General features: G+C 34.4%; 1 protein-coding gene across 3 annotated transcripts in view; it reads right to left on the reverse strand.

Annotated features, from left to right (window-relative positions):
* The window catches only part of LOC110025501 (phosphatidylinositol-3-phosphatase myotubularin-1), a 75,323-nt gene extending 66,656 nt beyond the window's left edge, over positions 1-8,667 (reverse strand). The window contains exons 1-5 of one of the 3 annotated variants that reach the window (XM_020726024.1): positions 8,507-8,667; positions 8,248-8,414; positions 8,059-8,127; positions 2,478-2,552; positions 2,313-2,384 (exon numbers count right to left, since the gene is read on the reverse strand). In XM_020726024.1, coding sequence (XP_020581683.1) covers positions 2,313-2,384; positions 2,478-2,552; positions 8,059-8,127; positions 8,248-8,295 — 264 coding nt within the window. In that variant the 5' untranslated portion in view covers positions 8,296-8,414; positions 8,507-8,667. Of the gene's footprint in view, positions 1-2,312; positions 2,385-2,477; positions 2,553-8,058; positions 8,128-8,247 lie in introns of all 3 variants that reach the window. The other 2 variants (XM_020726025.1, XM_020726023.1) reach the window with 2 other exon arrangements.
* Positions 8,668-13,091: the final 4,424 nt, after the last annotated feature.

Here is a 13,091-nt window from a genome sequence, read left to right on the forward strand (position 1 = left end):
CCTCTATGGATTGAAGCAATCACCAGGAGCATGGTTTGGGAAATTCACAAAGGAATTGGTAGGCCATGAATTCACTCAGGCTCAATCGAACCACACTCCTTTCTTGTAACAATTCTCCAACGGCCAGATAGCTATCCTTATTGTTTATGTCGATGATATTGTTTTCACAGGTCATGATCTACCAGCATTGGAGTCATGAAAGGCATACTTGTGGCTTCCTTTGAAATGAAGGATTCGAAAATCTCTTCAGTACTTCGTAGGCATGAAAGTTGTTCAATCATCTTAGGGTATTTGTCTGTTTTAGCATAAATATGTGATTGACCTTTTGACAAATAGCAATATTCTCATATGCAAACTAATAATTGTCCCAATGGATCCCAATAAAAACCTTTTCAAAGTTCCAAATGCAGTTCCTATAAACAAGACTCAATACTAGCACATTGTGGTGAAATTCATCTACCTTGTCCATACACACCTCGACATCTGCCATGCAATTGGGACCGTCAGTCAATTCATGCATGATCCCTATGAGCACCACCTCCAAACTGTCCATCAGACTCTCCACAATTTAAAAGGGACATTGGGCTCAAGTTTGTTTTTTCTCCACCACACCTCTCGTTCTATTGCAGTATACACAGATGCGGATTGGGTCAGGTTCATCCATGATTGGCGATCTACCTCGGGGTACTATTCATTCGTGTGAGAAAACTTAGTCACGTGGAAAAGTAAGAAGCAGTCTGTAGTTGCTCAGAGCAGTGCAAAAGCCGAATTTTGATCCATGTCCCTGGGAATTTGTGAAGCTCTCTGGTTACGCATCATGCTCCACGAGCTATGTATGACAAACTCCGCTCCCCTACAGTTGTTTTGTGATAACAAGACTGCCATAAGCATTGCTCACAGCCCTGTCCAGCATGATCACACAAAGCATGTTGAGATTGACCGTCACTTCATTAAAGAAAGATCGAGTACAGGGAAATTTGTGTTCCATTTGTGTCATTTAGTGGCTAGCTGACAGATATTCTCACAAAGAACATTCCCCGGCTCGTATTTGATGAGTTCAAATCCAAGTTGAACATGACTGACATCAACTTGATAGGGAGCATTACTGAATTCAGAATATTTACTAATACATAATTCTATATTAATTACTTTATTTACTTTTATTTTATTTACTTTATTCCTTTATGTTATTTTTATTTTTTTCCTTACAAGTATATCATGTAATGGGTATTTATATCCCTCTTTGTATCAATAAAAATCATCTTCTTAGATTTTATTCTAATAGTTGCATATTAAACAAAGTGTGGGAATAAAAAATACAAAAGAATGCTTCAAAAATACAAGTTCAAACCAACATAACCTTTACACATCCTAAAACAGCATTAGAAACCAAATAGCAAAGAACTGTACAAAAGAAAATGAACAAAATGCCTCTTACATTAGACAATGAAAATGTTGTTAAAGGACAAATGAAGAATCACGAATGTTTCAATGACAATAACATCTCATGAATCGAGATACATGAAGATTCACAAGAAGATCAAATGACCTCATGGTAGTTATATGGCCATAGTAGGCAATAACAAGACCTCAAATAGTTTAGAAAGCAAAGCCATCAATTCAGTATCTAATGCCAAGAGTAATACCAAGAATGGGAATGAAATTCCTAACTAGCAAAACTCTTGCAGTAATGTTTACAGCCCTTTTCTAAAAAGGAAACGCCCACATAAAAAGTATCAATATACACATACTAAATAACAGCATAACTCAAAGCCACAACACCAATAATAAGCCTCTTGTATGCGTATTCATTGATATCCATTTTTTTAATTTACTTCTTATTTCTAATAGGTGAATGGAAAAGAAATAATGGGAACCATTACGATTATGAAGCTTGACCAGGCAGATAAGGATATTGCTAACCTGAAACTGATTCATTCACAATTCGTGCAACACAAAAACTAAACCAGCACAAACATGACCAGAAAGTTCTGGAGATCCCCACTCTCACTAGAGTTGGCAATTAAGAAGGAACACGGCCTCATAAATAACTACAAAAAAGGTTCCAGTTTGGACACGGAGCAATCCACACACAGCATATCTGATAACAACAACACAGTCCAAGCCCATGTGTCAAAAGACACATACAGTGCACAAATCATTATCAGTTTACCTTTACAATAATTACACGGGTAAATCCATATACAGTAACTGTTTGCAAAATAACATTGAATATTAATGTGTGGAAACCAATTTGACGCAAGTATGTAATATTATGTCGTTAAATGCCAGCACAGCAGCGCAAAACTTACTTGTTTGCTAAACTTCTCGATAGTTGTCAATGCTATGGTGCCAAGTTCAATTATATCACGAGAACCCTCACTCTAGGAAAGAAACAAAAATCAGTGTCCATTCAATAAAATGCATGCAAACAACAAAGCCATTGATGTAATAACAAATTTCTTTCTGATATTTACCAGAAAAAGAAGGCGAAAGTTTGTTACTGACAATGTGCCTGCTTGATCTGTGTTGACGAGAACAACACCATGACCCTATCAATGATAAGAACAAGTCACATCAGACTAAAAGTTAAAAACTTTCCAAAAACTAGAACTAAACAGAAAAATAGCAATTCAGCCGAGGCATAACAATGTTGCCAGGTGATAACGAATACTCCTTATCTAAATTAAAAATATTATATCAATAGAATGTATAAATTACTTGCAACTTTAGATAAACAAAACTTTCGCCTTCTAAAGATCAGAAGATGGAAGAATGAAAAACATAACTTCACGAGCATTCTAGAAGCATGTTGTTAATAACTACCCTTTACCTCAAAATTTAATCATGGAGATGGCAAGGGATTCAACCTTCCCCAAATGATTTTTTCCATAAAGTACCCAGCTATAATGCAAAAATAACAATGTCAAAAGCACATGGGTGAATCCAGAGCCCTACAGCCTGATGCTTTGAGGCCATACAAAATGAATCTATCTTGAAAAACAAAGCAGAAAAAGAGAGAACCTGATGCTTGAGCTCATATAAAGAGAATCTATCTTGAAAAATAAAGCAAAACAGGAAAGAAAAAAAAACATGTAAGAAATCAACTGAGCAAGCGAGAAATTTAATACTTCATTATCTTCCAAGACATAGGTGAGGAGCATTTTAGCGTGTGAAATAGCAAGCTAAATAGATAGGGGATAATAGAGGATAGTTAAGCCAAAGCAATCTCCAATAAGCCACAATTCCACAACTTTTCAATGTAACATCTGTTAAGTATATAAAATACCAGAGAAGGCTTTGGGGTTAAACTTTTTCACAAAATCCCATTAACTAATTTTTGACAATAAACCCTCTACATACACATTTGACACATCAAAAAAAAAAGAATGGGAAGCTTCATGAAGGACATGGATCGGAGGCCCCTTTGGCAACAATCATGAATTGCAGACTATGATCACAAGTAGCACCATCCATCATGAATGTGATCGTGATAGTGATGGCGACAAAGATGGACCAGTGACATGTCAATCAGAAATAGTGATCAATATCATCAATGATGACATCAATAAAGAAGAAGACAATGACAACTGATTCATGATAGAGAAGGTGATTGGCGGTAAAGTGATGATAATTTCTTCTCTCGACAAGTCTATTATATATGAAGAGAAGTTAGTTTTTCTCTCAAAAAATAATATGCATGTTACCGGAGTTAACCCAAACAACAATATGAAAATCAAATATTATTACTGAAAACAAATAGGTGGTTACAATCAAATATACTTGAAAGATAAAATATAATGCACGCAGCACAGAAACTCGCGTTAGGATGAATCCCAGGTAATGGTGGTGGGTGACAGGAGGCCTTGGAAAGATGGCGGCAAGGTAGGAAAGGGTTTCCGGGTTGTGAAAAGGGGTGGCAGCAATTTTGGGCGGCTGGAACAGCAGAGCAGCAGGGGACAGCAGTCCAAACAACTGATTGTTTGACGGGTTGGGTAGCAAGAAAGCAAAAAGGGAAGTTGTGTGTTGTGGCAGCGACAATAAAGGGTTGGGACATCAAGGACAGCGAGTACGGAGGGCTAAATAAGAGCGAATATGGGGAGGCTCGAATGTTGTGAGCTGGCGGCTGATTCGGAAGGAGGACAGCATGGATTGTGGAACGTAGTTAGCTGGAAAGAAGAGAACCACAAAAAAGAACAGCAACGGCAGCTATCCTGGACGGCTACAACGAAGAAAGAGGGGTGACAACGAAGCGATAGGTGCAAGGAAGGTCGAGGATAAATACTCCCACAGAGACGAGCAACAGCCGGAACACCACTCGGCTTTTAGAAGATGGTCACCACCTCGATCGAGTTACAATCGAAACACCTTCTCGTCTTCGGATACAGCCCTAGAAGGAAATGTCGGACACCAACAACTGTACCGACAGAATTTTGAGCCAAAAACTAAACTAGAACATCAGGAATACAAATATATGATAAGAGGATGACTAGGAGTGACCCACGAGACTCCTTGGAAGAGAGAAAGCCTAGACTGGTTCGGTCCAAGCGAAAGGGCACTTGCCACGCCCACGAGGGCCTAGGCACCCTCACATCAATGCAAATAGTGGTTTTCAGTTCTCCTTGACCATGAGGCAAAAAACGCTAGCCATTTTCTCACATTGCCGACTACAAACGGTGAAAGCCTTTTTCCCAAAATAATAATGCCATCCTCCTTTAAAAACTCCCCTCAACTTCTTCCAAAATCTACAACGGCCCTCTCTTTGTACTTTCTACATAAAGCCATAGATTCCTCTACCTTTCATTGTCTTTAATTTAGACACAAAATCATCTTCTTATAATTGATTAATTGTAATTTTTTAGTTATTTAAATCTAATAAGTTGTAATAATTTAGATTCGAATAGCTTTTTTTCTCTTTTCATCTCACTCACCTTGTTCACAAACTTTTCTATGGAAAGATTTTGGTTTTCTTATTGGCTTAGCTCAGCCAAATAAAATTCTGCCAGTTGTACCAAATGACAAATGATTATTTCATTCTAGAATTTATTGATTTCCATTGTTTCGTAATTCATCTTTAAAAATATTAGTTTTCTATAATTGGTCATTGTAGCTGAATATTTTCTTCGTTATGTAACTACAACAAGTTGCTATCTCTATAGAAGATATACAATAGTAATTCATGTTAGAAACTTATACTCATTTTTTATGTAGGAATTAGAAATGTTACTTGCATTAGTGTTATCAAAACGCAAAACGCAATGCCATACACAAGGCTTTATTTTTGCTTCAAAGCGCAAAGCGAGAGCGAACGGCACTTTTACTAACTATAGCGCTAATAAATTATATAAATATATTAATATATAAATACATTCATTAACAATAATAAAATATAAAGTATGACTAAATTGATATAAAATAGAAAAGAATGTGATATAATGCATAACTTGAAAGCAAACATTGAGGTGAACCTGCACGTTAAAATTTCGAACAATTTTTAATAATTTACTTCAATAATTAAGAACTTAAAAATTGCAAAATAAAATCTTATAGCTCAAAACAAAATCTAAATGTTAAAACATAAATAAACTAATAGAGTCTCAAGTTTCATAAAACAAGCTAAATTAATTCAATAGTTGTTTAATACCTCTTGCTAAATTGTGAACCAACCCGACTGCACTGCTTTAGTGCTTCAAAGTGTGCTTCAATGAAGCAAACTAGGTGTCATGCGCTTTGCTTTGCACGTGAAGCGCGCTTTTAAAACATTGATTTTCATCTTTTCACCAATACTTCCTCTTTGTGATTCACAGGCAGAATTATAGCACTACCAGCTTTTACCATTTATGGTGATTTTATATACTTGGTCAAAAACCACTTCATCTTTTACTTTAATTTTTTTCTCTTTATTTGCAAAATGCATAACAATCATTGCTTCTGAAGTTTCTATTCTAGAGCAATAAATATAACAATTCTTTGACATAAAATGGTATGTGATGAGTTTATTTCCCTTCACTATATTAATCAATTGAAATTAGTTCTAAAGGTGGCAGTATAAAATTGGATGCTGCGTTACAAATTTATAAGCATATCATTTAATCTTTTCATTTTATATCGCCATGATTTTGTTTTGCAATTTAGCAAATCATGCTTCAAAAATGCATGAGAAATTTGAGGAAATACATGTTGCTCACTGTTTATTTTATTTTTTCATTAAAATGCCCCTAGAAAAAAAAAGATAACTTTAACATCAAGCCTATAAATTCTAATGATAATTATTTAAAGTGCATTTGGATTGAAAAAAATTGTGAAACTTGTCAACTACTTATTGCAGTTCCTAAGGGTACAGTAGACTGAAACTAATCTTTCATTTCCCACATTTCTTGTAATGATTTGATGAAGAAAGCTGCATCAAGTCATTTGCAAAGCCAACCAAATCCTCTTTCTTTGGGATCTCAAATCTAGAGCTGTCAAAAAGCTCATCATTCGTGAATAGCACGTGTTTCGTCTAATGCTCATTAAGTAGCTCGTGTTCAATTCATTCACTAAGTGAATGAGCTAAACACAAACAAAATTTTTTACCTCGATTTATAAACGAGCCGAATACGAACAAACTTTTATTTGATCGTGTTTGACTCGTTTTGGCTTGAATTATTTAAATAATAAATAAATAATATATAGAAGTTAAAATAATGATATATTTCATATGATATCAAAAACTTAATTAGTATAAATATAAAAAACCAATTTTAGATGTTAAATATGTAAATACATCAGATTGGGCGGAATGTGTGCAAATGCCCCTAGAATTTTTACAAATCCCGCCTATATGTTTTCTTTATTTAGGTTAGATATGTAAAACATAAAAACTGGGTTGTATGTAGGTAAATGCCCATCAAAATTTTCTAAAATCCAGCCCCAGCCCCGTTGTCTCTCCCACATTAGAATCGGGTGGTATGTATGTCAATGGCTCTAAAAATTATCTTTTTCCAAGTCGAGCTTATACTAACCTTCGGTTCCACTTCTACCAAAATTTTTTGGTTTTTTCAAGCCCCCATACCCCTCCTAGCCGCCTCCGCCTTCTTCATTTAACCCCACATCGGGAAGACGGGAAGAATTCATTTTTCAGGTTTGTTTAAATGTTCAAAGGACCTCTAAAAATTTATAGCTATGCGTGAAAATAGACTTACTGGTTTCATCAAGCCAAACACGAGCCTCTTTCAACATATTTCAAACGTACCAAGTCAAACACAAACATCTTGTTCACGAGCAATTTCGAACATGAGCTCATTTCAAGCAAAAAAAATCGATCTGGCCAAATACGAACAAACATTGGGTTCACTCAAGCTCAGCTCATTTACACCCCTACTCATATCTAATCCAAGTACAATATACCTTTGGGTGCCTAAGTCATATATCAAACTTATTTTTTTAACAAATAACTCTAGCCACGATTTCAAATACGAAATTCCAATGGGTAAAAAAAGTAAATGATACACTTAAATATGTAACTACAAAAAATTCAAGATTGGGGGAAAAAAATTGTGCAGAATCAAACAATCATATACTACATGCCATATATTTGGAAAGTACTCTAATGATTACATGGGAATGATATAAAAGTGTTCCTGTGCCTAAAAAGACCTAGCATATCATAGAAATTATGCTAGAGCGGAGTTGATAACATTGCATGGCGTTCTAAGATAAAGTTACATCCACCTTTTTGATCCAAAATGCATGCTCCTCAAAGGCATATTCCATTTCCATTACCTAGTTGCATTCAATGCTTGAGCAATCACATCATTTATGAATAGCACCAAACCTATATTTTCACGCGGCTCATGAATCTTCAAGTATTCAGATCACTCAACAGAATATTGAAGGCAATTTCTACCATTGCAGATCAAATTATGTGCAAATACAAGCTATTTATAAAATAAATTTGTTACGAAGATCTTTTCCCGACTAAATATCATAAACGGCATTGAAAGAGTACAAACTAAAACGGTAACCAGACGGATGATATAATTGAAGATAGAAAAAAGTAAAAGATAAGTGTGCTACCTGCGCAACGACCTCTTCGGCTTCCAGCAAGAACTCAGCCATCCCATGGGTCGCTGACCTGGACACCGACTGCAATCCCCAGACACATGCAGAATCATGATCCTAGAGTGAACTCTCGCTAAACAAGAACGACGAAAAAACTAAAAAGCCCTGATTAATAAAAGACAATAGATTGGTTTGGGATTGGACCTCATTTTTGGTCCACTCAAGGGCATCCCAGCTAACAGCACCGTCCATTCTCAACCCCGTAGAAGCAACCACAAAGTTGGCCCTGACGTTGCTTCAAAGAATTGATCAAAGAATCGTTTCCGGGAAAGATGAAAGCTCTCTGGTTGTCGATTGGAAAACCACCCACTCTTTCAATCCGAAATAACAATTAAATATCTGGAAGAAAGAGAGCGACAATATAACGTACACGAACGAAATGGGATGAATTGTGAAACCTTACTAGGGTTTGGATTGCCTTTTGAGTGGAGCTGGGGTAAGCAGATGAAAATTTGGCGCTCGTCACATTGACGGATGCGGCGATCCTCTCCTGAATTCCATGTAAAACGTGATCGCGTATGGTACGTGCGGACTTTCAACCGCCGCCATGGCACACGTTTGATAGATTTGATTACTGTGGTTGAGCGTCGACCTTTTACAATTGCGAAAAAATATCATTTTTTGGGACTGGCATCCCTCCTAAAATGATGCTTCATCAAACCATAAGTCATGGTTTAACGTCTTTTCATGCCATGTAAATCGTTTGATTGAAGTGACCTATCTAAACAGTCTAATCACAGTGATTCACATTACTACATTAAGTGCACCCAGAACATTATAAATAGAGTCGCACCTCTCACGTGAGAAAGGTGGAGGAAGCTTGAGACTTGAGGAAAACTTGAAGCTTTGAGAAAGAGTTAAAGTTCAGCATCAACTCAGTCATCATCGATCGAAGCCAGCTGTCGTCGACCACCGCCGGTCGTCGTTCATCACCACCGACCACCGTAGATCACCACCAGCCACCGACAAGCCCATGTGTCCTTGCATTGGCAAAAAAAAAAAAAAATTTCTAAGTGCACTCTGAATACATTTGAATATTCAAATTTCGTGTACAATAATATTTGATAACATTGTATAATAATATTATATATGAACATTTAATATATCCAGAATATGTACAAAATATTATCTCCATTTTTATTGGGCCTTAAATGTCTTAGACCCGGAATTTCATTCTGCCTTTGCCGAATTAGTGAAAAAATTTGATGCAGGCATTTGACTATACATGTATCCTAATAATCAGAATTAAAGAAATATATTTATTATTACTTTAAAATTTTAATAAATATCCCATATTTTTTACATCAAAAATTTCTTTAACTATTAGTAATAGTAGTTGAAGTCTAGTTGAATACTTGTGTGATATGTCAACTGCGTAAAATCTCCTTCTCTTTTTGTTCAATGCACCTTCTCTATTTTAAACGATTGCAGAGCGTGTTTTGACAATTGCCCCTCATTTTATCATTTATTCAAGATAATGTTGTATAGTTGGTAAGTTAATTCGGAATGACTTGTTTGTACAATAGACATTAAGCCCAAAATATTATTGATCGTCATAGTACTTGCTATAAAGTTGTTAGAATCGTCGTTGAGCTATCTTAGACTATGATGAAAATATAATTAAATATATGATCAAATCATATGTGAATCGTGATCAAATCTTCTCTGAACAATTTCAACCCACCTTTAAAATATGATTCAATCATCTTCAAACTTTACCCAAACTTTCAAATAAAACTCCAATAATGTTTACACATAGTTCACATAATATGTGATTATGATTCAAAGATGATTTAAAAGATATTAACATGGCTCGTTCATGTTTCGAAATGCTTTGAACATTGTTCATTCATGAATTGATCAAAGGACATTGGAAGGCAAGGCATGAAACATCTCTAAAGAGAGCTAAAGGATCAACTAAGGTATTAACATAGTCAAATTTGAATAACAAAACTAAGTATGTTTATATGGATGCAACATAGATAATGGCTTGAACTACTCATATTCAAACATCTAGGATAAATAAAGTTAAGTATATGGTCATTCCTTAGTGCAAGAGTCAAATTTTTAATGTAGTAAAAAAAATAGGATCATGTTAGTGTATCTTTTATGTATAGAAAATTCTATAGTATGAGACAAAGGGACATGTCAACTAAGATATCACTAATAATATTTATATCTTCTAATGTAAAATACATATGAGAATGTATGTATGTGATCAAAGTTAACTTAACATGTAGTGGAGAATATGAATTGAACTCTCAATTTTGTGAAGTTAATTATATTTGAAGTCTTCTTCAACACAATTTCAGATTATGAATTGACTAAATAAATATTAAGAATTAATCATGATTAAGAATCAATATTTGAATAAAAATTATATGCTTTGGAAGTCAATCTGTAAGGTAAAAAATTGAATCATTATAAATAAATACAGTAAGTATAACTTTTCTTAAAAAATATATGTAATGACAATTATTTAATTCACAAAAATTCAAAGGGAATCAAAGAACTTTGAGAGGTGATGGATATAAATAAATGTTTTTATAAAATATAAAGTTACATGACTTGATAGACCCTTAATCCAAGTTTTACTTGGTCGTGAAGACTGTCGAACGAGACTTGGCATAAGATTCCATGTTAATAACTATGAATTGCATCAACAATAAAAATTTTGAGCTCTCAAATTAAAAAAAAAAGAATGATCAAGTGCTTAAACAATTAATTTATGGGGTGTAAATCAAATGGATGCATAATTTGTAATTTATGGATGTGTAAAAATGCTTATAGAAAGAAAAGAATAGGATAGCAAAATTATATAGAGCATGATATTTTTAACTAGACTTGTAATCTATTAAGATAAAGATTGCTATTATTTAACATGTTATACATCCACATAATCATATTTGATAAAATCATATCACCAAGTTATAAACATTACCTTAGAGGACATGTTTTGAATGCATAATTATTTTTTCTTAACATAATGGATGTAGAATAAGTGTCCGTTCAAGGCAGATTAAAATTGTGGGCGGCATTTTCACTATTTCGTTTGGTAAATGCATCCCTAATGCGTTTCATGAAACGTCATTTTTATTATTAATAAACGCTGCCGCGGGAACGACCCCAAGGCCTGCTTTCGTTTGCTCGTGTTTTACCCCTCTGCCGTCGATTTGAGTCATAGTGTCGATCTCTCTCGCTCTCGCCTCCCTCGCTCTTGCCTCTCTCACGTCAGTAGCGAGACGTCGGAATCATACAAGAAGGTGAAGGCAGGGAGGCTCGCATTCAAGGGCGGCAAGCTTGCAGTGGTCAAATCTATCAATAAGAAGAAGCACAAGGAAGTGAAGGACACCATGGATGTCGTCAACAACGATGGTGGCAGAGGTGCTAGAGAAGCTAAGGATGTTGCGGTGGCGGTTTGGAGCTGAAGTGTACACAAACTACACTGCAAAGAAGATGAAGTATGAGGAGCTCTTCCCCATGGAGTCAAAGAAGTTTGGGTACGATCCTACCAAAAAGTCCCAAAACAACACCAAGACCGTTGAGGAGGCGTTGAACGATTGGGTTAGGAGGAAGATTGATCGCTACTACGAGTAATCATTCTTTTGATTTTACATCAGGCGGTAGGTGGGATATGATTGATTGAATGTTTTCATGTGGAAATCGAATTAGAGTTAGGGCTTTCTAACTAGAGCTTTGATTTTAATTCTTTTTTTTACTGAAATAATTTTTTCATTATCAATGAAGTAATTTTTTTTGCAAATACATTAACTCACTTGTATAGAAGATTTATGAGCAAGTGGAAGACACGGGATAATTTTGATGGAGCAGAACTTTGAAGTTAGTCTAAGCAAAAAATGGTAGCTTTATAATGCTCTTGGTTTCATTAAAAAATATGTATTTTGGTATCTTCATCTTCTGTAATATTAGTGTGATTTAGTTGTTGTTTATGGTTGAAGAGATTTTATTTAAGAGGAATAGAGCTGTGAATTTAAATATGTAGTTTTATTGTTAGGTTTTTTTGCTTTTAAACTATCAAATACATAGTTATTACATTTCTGTTGCAAACAACACTACTTCACAGGGTTAAAATGGTCATTTATGTAGGAACAGCCGCAGATAAACTATTTTACAAACGCACAAACTAAACAACCAGTCATCTTATCCAGATAAGCTGCTGATCAGCTACTTACCAGTAGATTAGTGATAAGCTACAGGTGTCCCAAACAAACCCTAAATGTATCGAGATAGTTCTTATTTTAAATATGTGTTAATTGAGGTTTAATGTTGATAAGCATTACTTTATACCTTCTTGAAGAGGTACAAAGAAAATAATTTTTAATTTAAAATTGAGTTTTAAAGTGAAAAATATTTAATTTTAAGAAAATATTATCTTAATTGAATTTTGAGGTTAATTATTAATTTTTTAAAGTAATTAATAATATTTTTCTTATGAGCCTATTGCAATATATATTTTTCAGACATAACTACAAGCAATTTAAAAAAAATGAAATTTTAACAATATTTAATCTAACAATAATAAACAAAATGAAGAAAAGAATAATAAAAGAATAAATAAAAGATCGGGTGTAGCTAGGTCTGATAATATAATCATATTAATAAAATTGTTGAGTTTTGTATAGGTGCAACTTAGTCTTAATTCTACATGCAAAATAAAATGGAATAAGATATGGGTATTAAGATCCCTTTGTTCTTGTTCATTGCCACTTTAATCATCTTAAGTGCTTATAATCTATTTAGGTTAGAACGTGCCCTTAGACTTGAAATGATCATTAGTTAGAATCCTTTGCTAATACAACATCTAAGAATTTTCTTAATAAAATTAAATACATGATGTGAAAAATGGAAGGGTCTAATCATGCTCTATTGTTATGACATCTTTTAAATTAAACATGTTCTTATGGTTTAGTCTTATCCCGACTTAGACATATCATTTTACTTAACCAATATATATATATATGAGAAAG

The sequence above is a fragment of the Phalaenopsis equestris genome, unplaced genomic scaffold (assembly GCF_001263595.1).
Source record: "Phalaenopsis equestris unplaced genomic scaffold, ASM126359v1 Scaffold000301, whole genome shotgun sequence".
Lineage (NCBI taxonomy): Eukaryota > Viridiplantae > Streptophyta > Magnoliopsida > Asparagales > Orchidaceae > Phalaenopsis > Phalaenopsis equestris.